General features: G+C 45.3%; 3 protein-coding genes across 3 annotated transcripts; all 3 read left to right on the top strand.

Moving 5' to 3' along the window:
* The first annotated feature begins 7,097 nt into the window (after positions 1 to 7,097).
* Positions 7,098 to 9,602, top strand: LOC144326798 (vomeronasal type-2 receptor 26-like). Its single transcript, XM_077923637.1, has 3 exons — positions 7,098 to 7,124; positions 7,899 to 8,702; positions 9,582 to 9,602. The coding sequence occupies exons 1-3, from the start codon at positions 7,098 to 7,100 to the stop codon at positions 9,600 to 9,602; spliced, it is 852 nt and encodes a 283-aa protein (XP_077779763.1).
* A 1,778-nt stretch (positions 9,603 to 11,380) lies between these two features.
* LOC144326797 (vomeronasal type-2 receptor 26-like) lies at positions 11,381 to 13,593 on the top strand. The gene is made up of 2 exons (XM_077923635.1): positions 11,381 to 11,420; positions 12,692 to 13,593. Exons 1-2 carry the CDS (start codon positions 11,381 to 11,383, stop codon positions 13,591 to 13,593), a joined length of 942 nt encoding a protein of 313 aa, XP_077779761.1.
* A 6,659-nt stretch (positions 13,594 to 20,252) lies between these two features.
* Positions 20,253 to 22,687, top strand: LOC144326677 (vomeronasal type-2 receptor 26-like). Its single transcript, XM_077923382.1, has 2 exons — positions 20,253 to 20,279; positions 21,857 to 22,687. Exons 1-2 carry the CDS (start codon positions 20,253 to 20,255, stop codon positions 22,685 to 22,687), a joined length of 858 nt encoding a protein of 285 aa, XP_077779508.1.
* The last annotated feature ends 900 nt before the right edge of the window (positions 22,688 to 23,587 follow it).

Below are 23,587 nucleotides of genomic sequence, written 5' to 3'. Positions count from 1 at the left end.
CTATTTGATATCATGCAAGCAGAGTTACCAAACCCAATGAAGTTTTCCTCCTGAAATTGGTCCCCATACTTTACAACTGAATAGCGGCCGATATAATAGCACTTTCTAGGAAATGATTTTCCCAGTAGTGATGTATGGAAGTGAGAGCTGGACCATAAAGAAGGCTGATCACCAAAGAATTAATGCTTTTGAATTATGGTGCTGGAGGAGACTCTTGAGAGTCCCATGGACTGCAAGAAGATCAAACGCATCCATTCTGAAGGAAATCAGCCCTGAGTGCTCACTGGAAGGACAGATCCTGAAGCTGAGGCTCCAATACTTTGGCCACCTCATGAGAAGAGAAGGCTCCCTGGAAAAGACCCTGATGTTGGGAACGATGGAGGGCACAAGGAGAAGGGGACGACAAAGGACGAGATGGTTGGACAGTGTTCTCGAAGCTACCAGCATGAGTTTGACCAAACTGCGGGATGCAGTGGAAGACAGGAGTGCCTGGCGTGTTCTGGTCCATGGGGTCACGAAGAGTCGGACATGACTAAACGACTAAACAACAACAACAGGAAATGATTTGAGGGAGTGGGGAATGTCTGGAAATTCATAGGCCAGTTAGCTTAGTGTCTGCTCCAGGAAAACTGGTGGAAAGCATTATTAAACTTAGAATACAGAAGAACAAGCATAGTTTGAAGCAGAACCACCAAGATATGTTCTCTCTCACTAAACTTTTGGAGTTATTTGGAGTGCAAAATGCCTTTGGAGGTCCTCTGGGGGAGAGGTGAGGGGAACTTGCAAAATGAGGGGTGGGTTGGGGAAGAAAAACCCTTTCAAGATAAAGAAAGAACAGGGGATGGTGGGAGAGGGTTAAAAAGGATCGAGGAATGGAAATGAAATATACTCAGAGTCCTGCAGTGATTTCATGCGAGTGGCGCTGTGGGTTAAACCACAGAGCCTAGGGCTTGCCGATCAGAAGGTCGGTGGTTCAAATCCCCACAACGGGGTGAGCTCCCATTGCTCGGTCCCTGCTCCTCCCTACCTAGCAGTTCAAAAGCACATCAAAGTGCAAGTAGATAAATAGGTACCGCTCTGGCGGGAAGGTAAACACTGTTTCTGTGTGCTGCTCTGGTTTGCCTGAAGCTGCTTAGTCATGCTGGCCACATGACCCGGAAGCTGTACGCTGGCTCCCTCGGCCAATAAAGCAAGATGAGCGCCGCAACCCCAGAGTTGTCCACAACTGGACCTAACAGTCAGGGGTCCCTTTACCTTTACCTTTACCAATTGCAGCTTGTAAAACAGTGATTGAATTCCCCCAAACCTCAGGCCTTTACATACATTTACATACATTATTTACACAATGAGTCCCATCTGATTGGCTGATTCTGCTTCCCTCCTGGAGCCTGATTGGTCTTCTCCTGCAGGCCAATCAGTTGTTGCATTCTAGAATCCTACCTGCCTATTGTTCTAGGATCCAAGCTTAGTACATAAACGGAAATCACGAAGCGGTTGAGGGGGCAGTTTGCAACTAGATTGTATGTATCACTCCCCGCCACAAACTCCTGTGGCTCTCGCATAGCTCACAAGCAAACCTCCCCACCTTTTGGACTTTCTGTCCCCTCCAAGCATCAGATTCAACCCCCAGCACCCCATTTAGCTAAGGACTCATTTGCATTTAATTTAGCAGTTGGAGCACTGAAGGGCAGGAGAAGGAAAGTCGCCCCCGCTCCTTTCCCTGCAAAGTGTCCTTAATTAAAGTGCCATCATTTTCACCTCTGAAACTGCAGCGGCACTTCAGGTTCCATTTCAAACTGTGGCTGCTTGCAAGGGAACTGGGGACAGGGCACCGTAGAGCTACGGAAACAGTAGAGCAATTCCTCCCCCTGGGTCCTGTTGTTGTATGAATGGGAACCTGGCATAGGGGTCAACGCCTAGGGGCCGAGGTCCCTTCGGGCCCCCAATGAAATATTTGAGGCTGCCCCTCCAAAATTGATGGGCGTTGCCATTCAAATGGTGTGTGTGTGCACTGCATCTTGTGATCAATTATGTAGGGCTTACATAATTATGTAGGGCTTACCTACCACCACCACCCCAATACAGTGGTACCTAGGGTTAAGTACTTAATTCGTTCCGGAGGTCTGTTCTTAACCTGAAACTGTTCTTAACCTGAAGCACCACTTTAGCTAATGGGGCCTCCGCTGCTGCCACACCGCCACCACACAATTTCTGTTCTCATCCTGAAGCAAAGTTCTTAACCCGAGGTACTATTTCTGCGTTAGTGGCGTCTGTAACCTGAAGCGTATGTAACCTGAAGCGTATGTAACCCGAAGTACCACTGTATTTTATTCAAGTCGGCATCGCTGGAACCAAGAATGAAGTTGGCTTTGCGTACTTTCCTATATCTTTTTTTAAAAAAAAAATAATACTTTATTTAGAATTCAACAATAACAAAGGGGGAAAAACACAGTAGTTGCTACATCAATTCATTACAATTAACCAATTTTAACAATATATAAATAGTAATAGAAAAATTACACATCACTTTCAACTTACTGAAGTTTTCATATTACACTTTTACCTCTTTATCTCTTTCTTAACATATCAAAAAGAGAAAAAACAAGAAAGGAGGCAGAAAAAAGAAAAGAGAAGAGGAAAGAAGAAGGGGAGGCGGAAGGAGGGGAAGGCAAAAAACAAAAAACAAAAAAACAAAACAAACAAACACATTTGGCTTCTGATTAGACTCATTGTATTATTACTTCTACAATTTTTTCCACACACAGTTCGAAGTTACTGTTTTTCTTTCTTTGTTTTCGTCAGATATAAAAAAACATATTTGTTGTTTTACAAGGATTGTTCTATTTCTGCCAGGAGATATTTGTTATTGTACTTTCCTGTATCTGTATTCCTATAGCTGTATTACAGTAACCAAAGTTGGTTACTAAGAGTATGCCCCTGATCGCCAAAGTACTGTATTTTTCGCCCTATAGGATGCACTTTTTCCCCTCCAAAAATGAAGGGGAAACGTGTGTGCGTCCTATGGGGTGAATGCAGGCTTTCGCTGAAGCCTGGAGAGCGAGAGGCGTCGGTGCGCACCGACCCCTCTCGCTCTCCAGGCTTCAGGAAGCCATCCGCAAGTTCACGCGTCTGGCGGGAGGCCAAGGCTTGCGGGCAAGGCTTGCGGGCGGCAGCCTGCAGCCCGAAGCATGGGGCGAGCTGCGGAGCCCGCCCCCTGCTTTGGGCAGATGTCGGCAAGCCTTGCGCGCCCGGCGGGAGGCCCCACCGGGCGCGCAAGGCTTGGGGCGGCAGCCTGCATCCCGAAGCAGGGGGCGAGCTGCGGACCACCCCCCCCCCCGCTTCGGGCAGATGTCCGCAAGCCTCACACGCCCTGCGGGAGGTCCCGCTGGGCACGCAAAGCTTGGGGCAGCAGCCTGTTCTGGGGGCTGGGGTCGGGGGAAGCTTGGGCTTCCCCCGCGCCTGCCCCGTGCCTGGGGGGGGGGAATTATTATTTTTTCTTTATTTCCCCCCCCCCAAAAAAAAACTAGGTGCGTCCTATGGGGTGGTGCGTCCTATGGGGCGAAAAATACGGTAAGCTTTCGAAAGTGTTTCCTTCATTGCGAAATTTGCCAGGTCCACTGGCCCATCTCGACCATGAAACCCTGTTGGTGATTTCTCAAAAAGCCTCTCCTCCTCCCGGAGGGGAGGGGTTGTGAGTGGGAGACGATTCCTGCGTCATGCAGGGGGCGCTCCGCCCCCTGCTTCAACTCCAGGGCTGGCGCGCCCTCCCCGGTTGGGCACCCAATAGGGAAGCTCGGCGGGGGCGTGGCTTGCCGTTCAAATGTGGCCGCGCTAGCCATCCCCACCATTGCACACACATTTTCTTCGAGTCACCCACCCTCCACTCCCTTTAGACTAGCTTTTCCTGAGACTTTGCTATGGACCTCTGGTTGGTCGCCCTGTTTAACCAGGGAGCCTGGTAGGAGTTTTTTCCAATTGGCTAAATTGGCCCGGCCTCTTGGTTTTTTTCCGCCTACATTGTAGCAACCGTCACAACTTTCGTGGTATTTGGCGGTTAGGCATTGGAATGTGTTGTTGGTGTTTCGGGGGGCAAGGTGTGGCCATCACCTTCCCTGACAATTTTGGGTATTCCGCTAAAGGAATCTGGCGGTCGTGGATCCTGTCCGATGCCCGTGTGGCGGGGGGCCATGGCACGACCCTCGGTGACATCAGGAGAGAGCCTATAGTTGTATTAGCAGCAACAGGCTCCACCTTCTGGTGAATAAACCCCCTTTGGGCTCACCCCTCTCTGAGTGGGTGGAGTCTAATGTTCCATGGTCCAATGCCTAAGCCAATACCTTCTCACATGCTGTAATCAATAAAGTTGTGGCCTTTTCCTTACCCATTAACCTTACATACTGTGTCCACGTGTCTTTATTCCCCAAGCGGGGATCGGGTCCTCGAATCACAAACATGTTTTCTCTCCAACTCCGCACCTGCCCAGTGAGCCAAGCAGAGAGTCCACGAGGTTGCAGACAGGAAACTTCTTCCCCTGTATAATTATCAAAATCATAGTGATGTATTCCTCTACTCGCACCAAATCTTGTAGGATTTCCCCTGAGACCAATAACCTAAACTTCAGAATCAAGGAGAAAATGAGTCCACATCTTGTAAGAAGCTTGAAGGAAGATTGATGCCATAAATGCTTCTAAAAAGGTTAAGCATCACCAAGAGCCTGGTCTGAGGTTCAGGGCAGGCAGGGACTGTGAAGGTGGGAAGCTTTTTATTGCTAGCTTTAGCTCTGAATCCATGGCTAGAGCCCAGGTGTGCTACTGAAGTCACTGCCTATCATGGTCACTGCTAGGATGATATCACTGCTGCTGCTGCTTATGCCTGAGGCTGTCTGTGGGACTCAGGCAGGGAAATGCTCTGTGAATCTGATGCGTCTTCAAAATGAGCCAGTGAATTATTACAGGGCAGGGGACCATCTCATTTGTGGGATCATCTCACCAAAAACTGCTTTATTTAAACCATACAACTTCTCTCGGCCCCCATTAACCGTGATTACCGAGTAAGTAACTATAAGCCACTTGATTGCTGGAAAGAAACATCAACTACTGTAATTCGCTCTATGCGAGGCTGCCCTTGAAACTGTCCCAGAAACACCAGTGGGTGCAGAATACTGCAGCGAGGCTCCTCACAGGGTCCCTGACATGGCAGCATATTCACCCAGTGCTTTACCAGTTGCACTGGATCCCGGTGAAGTATTGGGTCAGGTTTAAGGTGCTGGTTTTGACCTTTAAAGCTCTTTGTGGCTTAGGGCCCTCGAATTTATGGGACCGCCTCTCCTGGTATGTCCCGCAGAGGACCTTAAGGTCCATGAATAATCATAGTTTAGAGGTCCCGGGCCCTAAGGAAGTCAGATTATCTTCCACCAGGGCCAGGGCCTTCTCAGTGATGGCTCCAACCTGGTGGAGACCAGGGCCCTGCAGGATTTAGCTTCCTTCCACAGGGCCTGTAAGACAGAGCTATTCCGCATGGCTTTCAATCTGAACTTAGCCTGATCTTTTATTCCCCTTCCTTTTCTTCTCTCCCCCTCACCTTTTTATAAAGATTACCCGCTCTGGGATCCCACAGCTAACTCTCCCCTGGTCTCCTCACTGGCCCAAATAGGACTAATTTAGCCAGCTAGCCCTGGTGATCATCTCATGTTTATTGGATGGATTTCCCCCTAAATTGATTTTTGAATTCTGAATTTATTGTTATTCACGTTTTATACTGCATTTTATGCTGTTTTTGTTGTTGTATCAATTAAGTGTTTTAAATTTGTTGTTAGCTGCCCTGAGCCCAGTTTTCTGAACCGAGAAGTTGGGGTATAAATAAATTATTATTATTATTATTATTATTATTATTATTATTATTATTATTATTATTATATCAGTTAGCTGTTGATAACTTTCATGAGTTAGTCTCCCAGATGTGGCTCAGCTTGTGTATTGAGAGTGAGGAGACAGTGGTTCTCTCAAAGAGATCTTTTTTATAATGATATATGCAACCTTGATCCTAGCAATCTATACTCTGCTAAGGCAAAGGCAGTGCAGACTGAAGATTTCTTCTTTGGTTGCCAAGCATAAACCCACCACATCCTTAAGACATCCCCCTCACTGCTGTGGCTGTCAGCGAATTTCACTGCCAGAAGGGAGATGCAGGGAAATGGCTCAAGAAGTCTTTAAGGCCTTCTGGTGGTCTGTTTCCATGGCGGTCTCAACCTGTAGGTCCCCAGATGTTGTTGGACTACAACTCCCATCATCCCTGAGCTCTGGCCTTGCTAGCTAGGGGTGATGGGAGTTGTAGTTCAACAACATCTGGGAACCCACAGGTTGAGAAAGGCTGAGCTAAGGACTCCATTGCCCATAACTAAGGGTGAAAGTTACATTACTCTGTGGTCAGCCACTTAGAAGTAAGTCCCAATAAGCAAAATGGAGATCACTCCCAGTTAAGTGGAACCCGGCAAATCCATAACATCCTTTGATCAGCTTCCAAGCAAATCACAAACTTCTGAAATATATTTGGTTCTGTTCTTTGAAGGCTGCGGACCTTCTATCCCAAACTATAAACTCTACAATGTTTTAAGGAAGTGGCAAAATAATATCCAACTTGCAACCAGGGTCTGTATCTGTCCCCCAATAAAAACATAGGAATAATTATTTGAGGATGCACTGTTTCGAAGCGTATGGTGCCTGGAAAGGCTTCCGATTTATAAAAAGAAAGAATTTGGCATCCCTCCCATCCCCCACCCACAATGACTGGAGAACAGCAGCCTGTCACAACTGCTGTATTTAATGTTTTGCAGTATCTCAGAACAGAAGTACTGGCACATCCTGTCTTTCTTGCTTGCTGTTCAGGAGTTTAATCTGGATCCTTCACTTTTACCCAACACCACTTTGGGCTACAACCTCTTTGAAACCTATTTCGAAGGCAGAGTGGTTTCGAATGCAATGCTGGATGGGCATTCTGGTGGGGAAAGCAATATTCCAAACTACAACTGTGGAAGACGCAAGAACCTCTTGGCTGTTATTGAAGGGGCTGAATCGGACATTTCTACCCATGTTTCTTGCATGTCGGGCATCTTCAAAATCCCACAGGTAGGGACTGGGATAGTCACCAGTCAGGGAAGCTACAGTGGTGGATTTCCTGCATTAGAGGGACCTCTGAGCTCCGCTTCGACTCTGTTGTTGTTGTTTAGTCGTTTAGTCGTGTCTGACTCTTCGTGATCCCATGGACCAAAGCATGCCAGGCACTTCTGTCTTCCACTGCCTCCCGCAGTTTAGTCAAACTCATGCTGGTAGCTTCGAGAACACTATCCGACTGTCATCCCCTTCTCCTTGTGCCCTCCATCATCCCCTTCTCCTTGTGCCCTCCATCTTTCCCAACATCAGGGTCTTTTCCAGGGAGTCTTCTCTTCTCATGAGGTGGCCAACGTATTGGAGGATCTGTCCTTCCAGTGAGCTTCAGGATCTGTCCTTCCAGTGAGCCCTCAGGGCTTATTTCCTTAAGAATGACTAGTACTCTCCATTTTTTGAAGGAATCTCTTAAAATTATTTATAATAGCCTGAGGTGTCCTAAGAACATGAGAAACACCCTGAAGCTGTTTCAGCCTATAAGTCAGTCTAGTCTAGCATCCCATTTTCAGCCGAACAGAAACCACTTCTGGGAAGTCTGCAAGTGCAGTCTGAGTGAAAAGCCACTCTTACAACTTTTGATTCCCAACAACTGGCTTTCAAGACCATGGTGCCTTCAACAGTGGAGGAAGAACATGGTCCTTGCGGCTAGTAATCATTGATAGCCTCCTCCTTGTCTAGTCAGTCCCTTTTTTGCTTGTTATTAACATATATCTGATATTCTTCCTTTCCTCGCAGCTCAGTTATGGTTTTGCTCTTACTGATAAAACTCAGTTCCCTTTTGCCTACCAAATGGTTCCCAAAGAAGAAATTCAGTACCGGGGGATTGTCAAGTTGCTCTTGCATTTCGGATGGACATGGATCGGCCTCTTTGCTCCAGACAATGACAGTGGAGAAAGGTTCTTAAGTTCCTTAACACCTATGATGATCAGCAATGGAATCTGTGTTGCCTTCTCAGAAAAAATACAACAAAGGACTCTGTACCAGATTTTAATACTGAGGAAGCCACCTGTTATGTGGAGAAAAGTCAATGTCTCTGTCTACTACGGGGACGCTTCCAATCGATTTGACCCAATCATCATGGTACAAAGGATACTTAAAAGGGTACAAATTTGGGGGAAAGTCTGGATCACAACAGCTTTTCAGGACATCAACATGAACTTATCTTATGATATTAATACCTTCAAGTATATCCATGGTTCTTTGTCTTTCATAATGAAGACCAGAAAATGGACAAAATATGAATACTATAAGCCATGGTCGGGCACAACACTACGATTTTGGGATGAATCATTTCATTGTTTATGTTCGGAGGCTGTATTGCCCATGAAAGGTTGGATAAGATGCACAGAGAAAGCGAAACTGGAGGTTCTTCCCCAAGAGGAGGTTGAAAGGGCCCTGTCCCAAGACAGCTACATTACGTACAGCAGTGTCCAAGCCGTGGCACTTGCCTTAAATTCTGCCTATTCTTCCAGATTCAAGCAGGTGTTGATGATGGGTAGAGAGGACAGGTGGGGACTTGAACGTCTGCAGCCATGGCAGGTATTCCTCCCCGCCCCCTTGAATCCTTGTCCTGCACCCAGAATCCAATCCAATTGCCTCACCCGTGATAGCATATCCAAGGCATATCTAACGTGTGATTCTCCAATGCTATTTGGCTTGCTTTGGTGGCATCAGAAGACATTCCATGGTCCAGTCATCATTCTCTAGTGATAAATTAAGAATGCAACTCAGCTTTCCCCCAATTTCCACCCTCCCCCTCTGACTTCCCTCAACTTCTGATTTTTCTTTTGGGGGGGTGTATCTTGTTGATTTTAATAATAATAATAATATTTTATTTATATCCCGCCCTCCCCAGCCGAAGCCAGGCTCAGAGCGGCTAACAACAATAAAATGATACACATTCTAAAATCATTTCATTATAAAATTAATTCAAATCAGATTAATGGCAACCAATTAGGCTAGAGTTCTGTGAGAATTGCCAAAGGAGGGAGTCAGGCTGTGCCCTGGCCAACGTCCTGGTGGAACAGCTCTGTCTTGCAGGCCCTGAGGAAAGATGTCAAGTCCCGCAGGGCCCTAGTCTCTTGTGACAGAGCGTTCCACCAGATCGGAGCCACAGCTGAAAAAGCCCTGGCTCTGGTTGAGGCCAGCCTAACCTCTCTGCGGCCTGGGACGTTCAAGATGTTTTTGTTTGAAGACTGTAAGTTCCTCTGTGGGACATGCCAGGAGAGGCGGTCCCGTAGGTACGATTTTGATGATCTGATATGTTGTAATATGATAAAAATGTAAAATCCAATAAAACTATATATATATATATATATATATATATATATATATATATATATGGAGGAGACTAGAGTGAAAAGTGAAAAGAGATCAATAGACTTCCATGTTTTCTCAGTTCTGTTTTTCTCCTGTCAGTCCAGCTCCACCCTTTCTTAAGAAACGTCCAGTTGTTTAACACCTCCAGGGGCGGATTGTATTCGGATGAGAATGGAGACCTGGCAGCGGACTATGATATTGTGAACTGGGTGCTGTTTCCCAATGGGTCTCGTGGCAGAGTGAAAGTCGGGAGTGTAGAGAGACAGGCAGCCTCACATTTAAAGCTCACCATTAACCCAGAAACCATTGTGTGGCCCTTGCAGTTTCAAGAGGTAAAGGAATTTTTTATGTGCTTCTTTCCCTCTGAGATTTATTAAACCCAAATTATATACAGGGTTTATCTATATGATCCTGGAAATTATTTAATTTAATTCATATGCGGACTATAATTTAGGCCTCACCTGCCGCACCCAAATTCGCACCATAAACTCTATTGGGAAAGTTGATTTGAAATGGAAAATTTGGTAATTTCCCGCCATGTTGGAGCTCCAACTGCATGCTGGAGTGGGGTGGGGTCCCATACACTCTCCCCAACTTAGTTTCCCCATGAGTCACTTTATAAAAATAAAGCCCTTTTTAAAAGCTTTATAAATATGTGAAAATAAACTAGGGCAAATAGTGTTTTTGTGTGTGAGTGAGCAGTATAATTCTGTATGATATAAATCTGCAAAATCCCAGTGGCATCCTGATTTGATTGGTGGTGAAAAATGCTGCAACAATAACTAATAACATGCATCCCTGACCATCCTTGTTTAACATTTTTAATGAAAAGTTTCCATGCTCCGACATCCAGACATTTCTCTGCATAAAGTCATCAATCACCCTCCAAAATTAATGAATGTTAGAATGATGTTGGATTGAAGTTAAGCGGTTTTTAGTAGCAATGTTATAAAGGAATATATAAAATGGTTTGTTAACAGGTGATAATATAAAGCTATAATATATTAAGATAAAAGATTAAGATAAAATCAAAAAGGGAAAGGATTTGCTGAACTAACTAATTGAACTGGAATACAAAAAAGGGAGGTGTGAGGAGGTCAGGGAAACAAGCAAATGAAAGATAAGATTTGGAAAAACTGATTTGTTTTTAACTGTTTTTACTTTGTATTTTCTTTTTTCTTTTTTTCTTATTTTTGTAAAATGTTGAAACTTTAATAAATATCTTTTTTTAAAAAAGTCATCAATCACTCTCTGGCTCTGTGCCCTAGACCCAGTGCCAATAAAAACTGCACAGATTCCCTTTTCTTAACACCTGTTCCTGTCCTAGTTTATCATCAGGCCTGTGATATTTCCTCTGCTCTGCCATTGCTGGGACAGCAAAAGTTGTTTCTAAACTAGATACTTATGCATCAGCAGTATTTACCTATAAAGGGGGCGGGGTTAGGGTCCTTCCACACCTCATGACTCAATTCCACATCTCTAACCATTTCCCCTTGATGCTCCTTCACTCTATTGTCAGATTGTGCCTTGCGCCAGGTGTACTGAAAGCTGTCGCCCTGGATATGCCAAGGTAGTTCAAGAAGGACAACCGGTTTGCTGCTATGCTTGTGCTCTGTGTGCTGAAGGGACAATCTCCACTCAGGAAGGTGCGTGACTCAAGGGGAGAAGGCATTCCTTGGGGAATCAAAGATAGGCTGAAGATTTGCTCAGCAGAGATTATCTGTGAAGATCCTAAATACGTCTTTGGAATGTGAAACCATTCTTGGCTACTGTGATGTTAAGTTCCAAAAAGCAGGATTTCTCAAACTGCAGGCCTGGTGGTGGCACCAGTGGGTGATATACAGGCATTCTTTGGGAGAATATGAATAGAGATTTACTCAGAAATATAAGAGGCCAGCATGTTAAAACCATCAGAAAATACAGGGAATAAAGAGAAGGGTAGTTAGAGAGGGAATGTGTTATAAGGTGGTACCTCGGGCTAAGAATTTAATTCGTTCTGGAGGTCCGTTCTTAACCTGAAACCGTTCTTAACCTGAGGAACCCCTTTAGCTAATGGGGCCTCCCGCCGCCACCGCACAATTTCTGTTCTCATCCTGAAGTAAAGTTCTTAACCTGAGGTACTATTTCTGGGTTAGCGGAGTCTGTAACCTGAAGCGTCTGTAACCTGAGGTACCACTGTATAAACAAAATGTAAATGTAAAAGGGCACAAGGAGAATCATAGAATCAGGGTTAGAAGGGATGCCAACCAACCACCTGCAAATAAAGGAATCTCAACTGTTACGATATAGAAGCAATGCGGCCGCGAGCAGCTGCTAGCATGAAGGCAAAACATAATGGGAATGTTGGGACTGTTCCGTGGGAAACAGAGGGACAGTCTATTCACAGTGCAAAGCACCGGATTTAGCTCAGAGTGTAATATGAGCTGTACAGGAAGTACAGGAGGTGGAGTTTGTGTCTCTCTGCTGTTGGAGTTTGAACAGAGCAGACGTGTTTCTCTGTAATGCTGCAAAGACAGAAATAAAGGCATGTAAATACTTTTCTGTCTCTTTCCCCTGCCTGGGGAGAGCAGGGAAGAGTGGTGTGTTCTTCTCACGTTGAGGAGGATCGCCGATCGCGACCTAGCCTGTATCCTGCTTGGGAATGCAGACAGGGAGGTCATCAGGAGATCAAGCCGGGTGCCTGGAGAGTGGCCAGTTTCTCCTGATAAAGGCTTGATTTCCTAACATCAACTAAAGCATCCATGAAAGATGGCCATCCAACCTCTGCTTGAAAACCTCCAAAAAAGGGGAGTTCGTTCCACAGTTGAACTGGATTTTCAAGCGTAGATGTTTTCGAATGTAGCAGAAGACATTGTTGTTGTTGTTTAGTCGTTTGGTCGTGTCCGACTCTTCGTGACCCCATGGACCAGAGCACGCCAGGCACTCCTGTCTTCCACTGCCTCCCGCAGTTTGGCCAGACTCATGTTTGTAGCTTCGAGAACATTGTCCAACCATCTCGTCCTCTGTCGCCCCCTTCTCCTTGTGCCCTCCATCTTTCCCAACATCAGGGTCTTCTCCAGGGAGTCTTCTCTTCTCATGAGGTGACCAAAGTATTGGAGCCTCAGCTTCAAGATCTGTCCTTCCAGTGAGCACTCAGGGCTGATTTCCTTAAGAATGGATAGAATGGCAGAACACATTAGGACCACTGAATTCTCTTATCTTCCTTTCAGATGCAGACTATTGCACCACATGTGCAGACGATCAGCACCCAAACAAGCACCGAAATCAATGTGTCCCCAAGGTTATGACCTTTCTTGCCTATGAAGACTCTTTGGGGATCACATTGGCATCTTTTGCCCTATTCCTCTCCTTAACTACAGGTTTTGTTTTTGCCATCTTTATTAAATACATGGAAACTCCCATAGTCAAAGCCAATAACCGAGACCTCTCCTACATACTTCTTGTATCTCTCTTGCTTTCCTTCTTGTCCTCCTTCCTTTTCATCGGCTGCCCAAGGAAAGTGACCTGCCTTCTCCGACAAACAGCCTTCAGTGTCATCTTCTCAGTTGCTGTTTCTTCTGTGTTGGCAAAAACCATCACGGTGGTGCTGGCCTTCCTGGCTACAAAGCCAGGGAACAAGGTGAGAAGATGGCTGGGGAAGAGTCTGGCCAACTCTATTATCATTTCCTGTTCCAGTGTCCAAGTTGTCATCTGCACCATCTGGCTGAGTACCTCTCCCCCATTCCCAGAGTCTGACATGCACTCCCAGCCTGGAGAGATCATCCTGCAATGCAATGAAGGGTCTGTTCCCATGTTTTATGGTTCCCTCAACTACATGGGCTTCCTGGCTGCCATCTGCTTCACGGTGGCTTTCCTAGCCAGAAAGCTTCCAGGATCCTTCAATGAGGCCAAGCTGATCACCTTCAGCATGCTGGTCTTCTGCAGCGTTTGGGTGTCCTTTGTGCCCACCTACCTGAGCACCAAGGGGAAATACATGGTAGCCGTGCAGGTCTTCTCTATGTTGGCCTCCAGTGCTGGGCTTCTGGGCTGCATCTTCATTCCCAAGTGCTACATTATTGTGCTGAGAGCTGATCTGAATACAAAGGAGCATCTCGCAATGAAATTGAAGTGAGACATCTTATTCTTTGATGTTCATGTTAGCAGCCATTTTTAGTAAGCAGTTCTGTTAAGCTGAGAAGCCACAAACTGGACCCAAGCCCTTTATTCACCATTAAATTATGATGTTAACTAAAGGAAGCCTCTTATTCTCAAAACTTTCAGTTCTGTGAATAGATTTGACTTTAAAATATTTCTTTCTTAAACCCTGTTCAATTGATGGGCTGTTGATGAAATGTGTGGGGTCAGGCCACTGTCCAATTTACTCGATGCAAGCATGTCAGAAGATAGATGTGTTACGATAATGAAGCAATGCAGCTGCAAAGTCCTAGCCTGTAGTGTAAACATGATGGGAATGTTGGGACTGCTGTGGGAACAGAGGGGCAGTCATTTCACAGTGCGCAGCACCGGAATTACTTCTGAGTGTAATATGAGCTGTACAGGAAGTACAGGAGGAGTTTGTGAGTCGACTGCTGGATTTTGAAGAGTGCAGTCATGTTTTCTGTAACGCTGCAAAGACAGAAATAAAAGCATGTAAATACGTTTCTGTCTATCTCTTTCCCCTGCCTGGGGAGGCAGGAAAGAGGGATGTGTTCTTCTCACGTTTGAGAAGAATCGCCGATCGAGACCTTGCCTGCGTCTGCTGGGGAATACAGCCAGGAAGGTCAACAGGGAACTCAAGCCGGGTGCCTGGGACTGCTGCCAGCTTCTCATAAGAAGGGCTTGATTCCCGACAAGATGCTCCTGTTTGTATGTGATGCCAATAAAAGGTTTGATGATGATGATGATAGATGCTCCTTTTTCCCTGGCAGAGGAGGGAGAAACTGGAGAAAAGTAGCTCGGCAGGGGATTTGAAAAGGAATCCCTTAATCAGAGGAGGAGAGGAGAGATGAGGACTTACAGCATTAAGTGATGATACTGAGCATTAAAAGGCTCAGGATCACAATACTTCATGGACCATCTCTCATCATCTGAAGCCCTTCTTCATGTGGCTCCTCCAGGAGAGGTCCAGATGGTGGCAACAAGAGAACGGGCCTTTTCTGTGATGGCTCCTCATTTGAGGAATACCCTCCCCAGGGAGGTTCGCCTTGCGCCTTCATTATTTATAATTTAGGTGCTAGGCAAAAACCTTCCTCTTCAACCAGGCCTAGGGCTGATTGATGTCCCATGCCCTTTTGAATGTGTTGTGGGAGGGGGGATTATTGGTTTTCGTTCCTATTTCTATTATGTATTTTGTGTTTTTTAGAACTGTCCTAAGATCTACGGATGGAGGATGTTATACTCATAAAAATAAAAATATTGCATCCAGTTTTCATAGTCATACTGAGCATGCCCTGCTCCTTAACACGTAATAATACTTCTTCACGAGATACATTTTGCTATTATCAGCAGGCCCTTCTTTGTGTGCCTCCTCCATGAGATGTCTGAAGGATGGCAGCACAGTAACAGGTGTGTGATTGACACCAGAATGATTATTAAGGTGGTCTGGTAGGTAAAGGACCCCTGGACGTTTGCCTGCAGACCACTTTCCAGGTCATGTGGCCAGCATGCCTAAATCGCTTGCAGCGCATGGAACACTGTGACAGAAGCCAAAGCACTAGAAACACTAGGAAATGGCTGGGGGAGAGTCTGGCCAACTCCATTTAATCCTGATATGTAATGAAGGAGCTGTTGCCATGTTTTACAGTGCCCTCGGCTACATGGGCCTCCTGGTTGCCATCTGCTTCAGAATGGCTTTCCTGGCCAGGAAGCTGCCTTCAATGAAGCCAAGATTATCACTTTCAGCATGCTGGTTTGGTGCAATGTTTGGGCTTCCTTTGTGCTCACCTACCTGAGCACCAAGGGGAAATACATGGTAGCCGTGCAGGTCTTCTCTATCTTGGCCTCCAGTGCTGGGCTTCTGGGCTGCATCTTCCTTCCCAAGTGCTACATTATTGTGCTTAGGCCTGATCTGAATCCGAAGGAGAATCTCATGATGAAAATGAAGTGAAGCATCTGATTCCTAACATACTCAGTTCTGCAAACTTATGTATATTTAGGTAATTTCATTTAAAAAACCCCTGATCATTGATGAAAGCAGGGCAGGTAAGACCCTGTCAGAAGAGTTAGCATCTGGATAGAAGTAGCTGAGGAGGTAGGTTATTTTCAGGGTGCCATAATGGAATCACTGGACCCTTTTAACTCTACAGTTCTAATATTCTAAGAACTATCTCCCAATACCTCCATAAAGTTTCATCTGATATTGCCTCCTCCTTTACAAGGACACTGCCGTGTCTTCATAACCTTAGAGCTTGATGGCTGTAATGGCTTTTGTATAGGAATGGATGTCCTTGAAAAGTGTTCAGAAGTTTTCCAGAACATGTAGAGGTGCATCTGCTGGCAGTTTTGTGTCCTCTGGAGCAAATGGCCCCAAAATGTTCTACCGGGTCCATTGTTTGCCCATAGTTAAATTTTCCCATTGAAGTTCTGATCTTAACAAGCAGAGCCCTAAACGACTTGGACCCTACAGAACATCATGATGACTTCCTAGCTTTGTCATGTTGATAATTTTCACTGAGTCTACTTGCACTGGATACAACCCATTATATGTGAAGGGTACACAAATGTATAAACAGCTGCAGTGTCCTTGACAAGATGTACCGATAAGGAGCCTGTGAGCATTAGGGCTGGTTGATATCTGGTTTTCAACATCGCAATATATCAACAACTTAACATTGTGATATATCACAATGTCTGAAATAAAGGTGGAGCTATGTAGAGGCAAACAGTGGGGCTGCACAATATCTGGTTTTCAACATTGCAGTATATCACCAGTTAACACTGCGATATATCACGGTGTCTGAAATAAGGATGGAGCTATACAGAGGCATTGGTTGGCTTCATGGTTTTTTTCCGCATCATGATTTTTCCCAGCGCCTGCTCTTTTAAATTGCTGCCCACTGCAGAAGGCAGGGGAGAGATGAGAGATGAGCCGGCAGACTTAACAGGGGATGCAGAACTCAAGAGAAGCATTTGCCAGCTTCACAGTTTCTCCTACATTGTGATTTTTGCATCACACACACACACACACACACACACACACACACACACACACACACCATGATTTGCGATATATTGCCAGGTCAAAAATTATGAAACTGATATCATGACATGGACTTCAAACCGGTATTGGATGATCTATCGGCCAGCCCCAGTGATCATTCTCTGCAAATTTCTTCAGAATTTTTTCCCTATTAGAAAACAGCATGATTAAGCAGAAGGCAACTGCAGAGGTGCAGATTATTGAGGAGCAACTAACCAATTCACAATATGTGCTTTACAAGAGAAGGATTATTAACAAACTTGGTGTCTTATAATGACTGGTAGGAAATGGGGCTATCAGCAGACAACAAAAGAGTTTTTGCATGGTGGGGAGGGATGACTGCCCCCCAGGTAAGCATATGGGTGATGGTTCAGGGGGGCTATTTGATTTTTAAGGGGGGCAATTCGAGAATAAATTACACCAAGTTAATGGCCTTTTAGGCTTCCTCTGCACGAATAGAAGTTCACATTTGAATACAGTGGTACCTCGGGTTACATACGCTTCAGGTTACAGACTCCGCTAACCCAGAAATAGTACCTTGGGTTAAGAACTTTGCTTCAGGATGAGAACAGAAATCATGCGGCGGTGGCGCAGCAGCATCGGGAGACCCCATTATCTAAAGTTTTACCTCAGGTTAAGAACAGTTTCAGGTTAAGAATGGACCTCCAGAATGAATTAAGTACTTAACCCAAGGTACCACTGTAATAAGAAATACATATCGGTTGGGAATCAGGATTTTAGAGGTGCTCAGGTGGGGAATCAGGATTTTAGAAGTGCTTAGGTGGGGACGCAGGTGGCGCTGTGGGTTAAACCACAGAGCCTAGGACTTGCTGATCATAAGGTCGGCGGTTCGAATCCCTGCGACGGGGTGAGCTCCCGTTGCTCGGTCCCTGCTCCTGCCAACCTAGCAGTCCGAAAGCATGTCAAAGTGCAAGTAGATAAATAGGTACTGCTCCAGCGGGAAGGTAAACGGTGTTTCTGTGCACTGCTCTGGTTCGTCAGAAGCGGCTTAGTCATGCTGGCCACATGACCCAGAAGCTGTACGCTGGCTCCCTCGGCCAATAAAGCGAGATGAGTGTCGCAACCCCAGAGTTGGCCACGACTGGACCTAATGGTCAGGGGTCCTTTTACCTTTAGGTGGGGCATGGCCAAAAAAAGGTTGGGAACCACTAGTCTAAAACAAATAACATTTTCATCCTGCCTAATGTGAAAGTGTTTCATTGCCACAACGTTTTCCAAGTTCACCTGCTCCCTCACTGGTCCATGGCAGACAATGAAGCCCTATTGGTGATTTCTCAGAAACACGTTTTCTCTCTAGCTCTCCACCTGCTCATTGCACCATGCAGAGAGCCCAAGAGGTAGCAAATGGGAAACTTATTCCCCTTTATAATTATCACAATCATAATGATTAATTCCTCTCTTCACACCAAAGCTCTAGGAATTTCCCCTGAGACCTATATTCTAAGCATCACAATCATGGGCAATGTGATGTAACTTCTTGCAACGAGCTTGTGAGAATAACTGTGACATAAATACCTCCTGTCCTACCCTTCTCAAGATAATAAGTATATCTCGTGCCACTGAGAGCCTGGGATGGAGGGCAGACAGAGACTGTGCACATGGGAAATTTCCTCTCCCTACCTTTAGGTCTGAATCCATGTATTGAGTTGTGTCACTGATGTCATAAGGAAGGACACTTGCCACTGACATTGCTAGGATGATATCACTCCTGCTTCTGCAGCTGCTGCTGCTAATGCCACAGGCTGCCTGTGGGACACAGCGGGGTAGATGCTCTGTGGATCTGATCTGGCTTCAGAATGAACCAGTGAATTATTACAGGGCAGGGGACCATCTCATTAGCGGAATCATCTCACCCAAAGCTGCTGTGTTTGATGAATACATCTTCTCTCAACCTCCATTAATCAGGCCTCGTGAGTAAGTTGTATTTGTTGTTTAGTCGTTTAGTCATGTCCAACTCTTCGTGACCCCATGGACCAAAGCATGCCAGTCTTCCACTGCCCCCCGCAGCTTGGTCAAACTCATGTTCGTAGCTTCGAGAACACTGTCCAACCATCTCGTCCTCTGTCGTCCCCTTCTCCTTGTGCCCTCCATCTTTCCCAACGTCAGGGTCTTTTCCAGGGAGTCTTCTCTTCTCGTGAGGTGGCCAAAGTCTTGGAGCCTCAGCTTCAGGATCTGTCCTTCCAGTGAGCACTCAGGGCTGATTTCCTTAAGAATGTACCAGGATTGAACACCGCCCCACCTGTGCTTTGACTGATCCCAGGTACCAAGGACAGCTCTTGTTTTCTGGTACTCCTAGCCAGGTTATCTCCCGATATTGAGTGTGATGGCTCCTCGTTTCAGATGAGTTGTTTATCCGACATTCATTGTGGCTTGCTTGTACAAAGCTTAAGCAACACTCAGACGATATCTGGGCTTTATCAAGCATTCTTTCAGATTTGTTAGGTCCTTTGGAGATCTTCACAATTTCTTTTTGTGGTACTGACCCTGAAGAATCTACCATCATCAGCAAACTTGGCCACTTCACTGCTCAGTCCTAAATCTATAGATTGTATATGAACAAGTTAACAAGTGCCTGTTTCTCTTACCCAGTGTAAAGGATGAACATTCATTTTCAACATAGGAAGATGTATAAAACCACATCTTCTTAACACATGCTTTGATCAGCTTCCAAACCACAAACCTCTAAAAAAAAGTTGATTTTGTTCTTTAAAGGCTGTGAACAATAACCTCTCTGCTGTTTTTCAAAAGCGGCAAATAACTATCCAACTTGTAGCCAGGAACTGTATCTCTCCCCCAACAAAAACATAGAAAGAATTACCCAGAGATACCCTGTTTTGGGGATGTGGGTGGCACTGTGTGTTAAACCACAGAGCCTAGGGCTTGCCGATCAGAAGGTCAGCGGTTTGAATCCCCGTGACGGGGTGAGCTCCCGTTGCTCAGTCCCTGCTCCTGCCAACCTAGCAGTTCGAAAGCACGTCAAAGTGCAATTAGATAAATAGGTACCGCTCCGGTGGAAAGGTAAATGGTGTTTCCGTGTGCTGCTCTGGTTCGCCAGAAGCGGCTTAGTCATGCTGGCCACATGACCCGGAAGCTGTACGCCGGCTCCCTCGGCCAATAAAGCGAGATGAGCGCCGCAACCCCAGAGTCGGCCATGACAGGACCTAATGGTCAGGGGTCCCTTTACCTTTACCTTACCCTGGTTTGAGGTGTATGTACCTGAGAAGGCCTTTAGAAAGAATATGGCATTTTGTTTTCACTGAATGGATGATGGCAGCCTGTCACAAGTGTTTTATTTGATGCTTTGCAGTATCTCTGAAGAGAAGTACTGGCACATTCTGTCCTTCTTGTTTGCTGTTCAGGAGATTAATCAGGATCCCTTGATTTTAACCAACATCACCTTGGGCTACAACCTCTTTGAAACCTATTTCGATGGCAGAGTGGTTTCCAGTGCCCTGCTGGACGGGCATTCTGGTGGGGAAATGAATATCCCAAACTACAACTGTGGAAGTCGCAAGAACCTCTTGGCTGTTATTGAAGGGGCTGAATCGGACATTTCTACCCATGTTTCTAGCATGTTGGGCATCTACAAAATCCCACAGGTAGGGACTGGGATGGCCAGCAGTCAGGGATGCAACAGTAGTGGACCGATTAGACTATGTGAACCCTGAGCTCCCTTCCTATTCTAGGATTCTCCGTTTTTGGAAGGATTCCCTTAAAACTATTTACAATAGGTGCAATCTTGTCTGAAGATGCCTTAAGAGCATAAGTATCTGCATCAGGTTATAGGTCCATCTATTCCAGCATCCTGCTTCCAGAGCAGTCTACCAGATGCCACTTTCAGGAAGCCCGCAATTGGACCAGAGTGCAACATCACTCTTCCTACTTTTGATTCCCAACAACTGGAATTCAGAGGTAGACTGCCCTCTGGCTAGGGATCATTGGTAGTCTTATACCCCCTGAGTCTAGCTACTCCTCTCTGAAATATGTCCAATTTGTGGACATATTTACATCTTGTGCGGGCAAGTCCACAGTTTGACTATTCACTGTGAAGAAGCATTCTAAATCCTCCAACATTCAGGTTCATTGGATGGCCTTAAGTCCTAGTTTTATGGGATACAGAGAAAAGGGTCTTTTTATCCTTTCTCCACACCATGAATACTTTTACAACTCTATCATGTCTCCTCTGCTAAACTAAAAAGATCTGAAAAAATTGTAACCTTTCCCCATAAGAGAGTTGCTCCAAACCAGGATTTCCCAAGCTTGGGTCTCCAACTTTTTTTTTTTGGACTACAGTTCCCATCATCCCTGACCACTGGTCCTGCTAGCTAGGGATAATGGAAATTGTAGTCCAAAAACAGCTGGAGACTCAAGTTTGGGAAACCCTGCTCCAAACCTTAGATCACTTTTGTTAACCTTTTTAGCGCTTTTCCTAATTCTACAATAACCTTCTTGAAGTACAGTAATAACATGTGTTACGATGTTGACAGTTTTCATTTTGAATCCTTCCATAAAAATGCCCAACATGGAGTTGGTCATTTGCACAACAGCTGCATACAGTGGTACCTCAGGTTAAGTACTTAATTCATTCCACAGGTCCGTACTTAACCTGAAACTGTTCTTAACCTGAAACACCACTTTAGCTAATGGGGCCTCCTGCTGCCACTGTGCCACCAGAGCACGATTTCTGTTCCCATCCTGTAGCAAAGTTCTTAACCCAAGGTACTATTTCTGGGTTAGCGGAGTCTGTAACCTGAAGCGTATGTAACCTGAGGTACCACTGTACTGGGAATATTTTTATTGAGCTTCCCAACACCACCTCATTTATGAGGAGAAAGTAAAGCACTGTCTTTAACATTCTTTTGATGAAACAAAAAAATTCCTTCCAGTAGCACCTTAAAGACCAACTAAGTTAGTTCTTGGTATGAGCTTTCGTGTGCATGCACACTTCTTCAGATACCAAGGTGCTACTGGAAGAATTTTTTTTGTTTTGACTATGGCAGACCAACACGGCTACCTATCTGTAACTGGAACTATGGAAGGCACCACATTGAGCCGCATGAAATGGAAGTCCATCAACCTCATTCTTTTGATGGAGTGTGATGCATTCCTCTCACTGACATGGCCTCTTTTTGCTTGTTATTAACATACATCTGATATTCTTCCTTTTTCTCACTAGGTGAGTTATGGCTTTCCTCTTCATGATAAAACTCAGTTCCCTTTTGCCTATCGGATGATGCCAAAGGAGAAAACCCAGTACCTGGGGATTGTCCAACTCCTCCTGCATTTTGGATGGACGTGGATTGGAATCTTTGCTCCAGACAATTATAATGGAGAAAGGTTCATAAGTTCCATAACACCTCTGATGCTCACCAATGGAATTTGTGTTGCCTTCTCAGAAAAAATAGTTTATCAGAATCTATACCAAATCGCCATGCTGAATGAACCACCTATCATGTGGAGAAAAGTCAATGTATTTGTCTACAAGGGAGACTCTTCCAATAAATTTGGCATCATCATTAAGGTCCAAAGCATATTTGAAAAGATACAACCTGGGGGAAAAGTTTGGATCACAACAGCCTTTCCGGACATAAACATGAACTTGTCTCATGATATGGATACTTTCATGTACACCCATGGTTCTTTGTCCTTCATAATGAAGACTAGAAAACGGACAAAATATGACTACTATAAGCCACGGTCTGGCAGAACACTATGGTTCTGGAATAAATCATTTCACTGTTTATGTCCAGAGAATGTGTTGCCCATGAAAGGCTGGACAAGATGCACAGAGAAAGAGAAACTGGAGATTCTTCCCCAAGAGGAGATTGAAAGGGCCCTGTCTCAAGACAGCTACGTTACTTATAGCAGCATCCAAACTGTGGCACTTGCCTTAAGTTCTGCCTATTCGTACAGATCCAAACAGATGCTGATGATGAGTAGAGGAGACAGTTGGGGACATGGAAGACTACAGCCCTGGCAGGTACAGTATTCTCCTTTTGCAACATGAGTGTAGAAAGTGGTGTCTCCTCACAGATCAGTTTTATGTGCCCTTCTTTTTAACTTGTCCATAAATCATCTAGAGTTGTGCGTGAAAAGTGAGCAAACTAAATGTACTGAGGATACCCAATTGTTCTGGGTGGTTAAAAGTAAGAGGGATTGTGAAGAGCTCTCCAAAAAGTTTTTTCCCCAAATGAAATGAATGGGCAGAAAAATGGCAAATTCGATTCATTCTAAGCAAGTATAAAATAACGTTTATTACGAGAACGGTTCAAGGGCAGTTCAGAGGGTGAAATCAAGATTAGAGGAATTTCAGAACAAAGGTGGGAAAAAAGGAAACTGAGTCATTAGGAGGGCCCAAGCAGTGAATTATGAGAGGTTCCAACCCCCATTGTTGCCAGATGTCACAGAAGGGGAGAATCATGTGAATCAGTCACTATTCCATCTTCTGAGTGTGCAGTTCCTTTGGTGACTGAGGAGGTGGGCAGCCAATTTTCAGGGCCAGCTGAATCCAAGACGGAAGGAGAGACAGAGGGACTGAGTTGGGCTCAGCTAATAATAATAATAATAATAATAATAATAATAATAATAATAATAATAATAATTTATTTGTACCCCGCCCATCTGGCTGGGTCTCCCCAGCTTCTCTGGGCGGCTTCCAACAAAGATTAAAAATACATTAAAATGTCACACATTAAAAACTTCCCTGAACAAGGTTGCCTTCAGATGTCTTCTAAATGTCAGGTAGTTGTTTATCTCTTTGGCATCTGGTGGGAGGGCGTTCCACAGGGCGGGTGCCACTACCGAGAAGGCCCTCTGCCTGGTTCCCTGTAGCTTAGCTTCTCGCAGTGAGGGAACTGCCAGAAGGCCCTCGGCGCTGGACCTCAGAATGGTCACCAACAGCAGCAGC

Source organism: Podarcis muralis, chromosome 2 (genome assembly GCF_964188315.1).
Source record: "Podarcis muralis chromosome 2, rPodMur119.hap1.1, whole genome shotgun sequence".
Lineage (NCBI taxonomy): Eukaryota > Metazoa > Chordata > Lepidosauria > Squamata > Lacertidae > Podarcis > Podarcis muralis.
The sequence above is the reverse complement of the archived record's forward strand: the minus strand, read 5'-3'. Positions and strand labels throughout refer to the sequence as shown.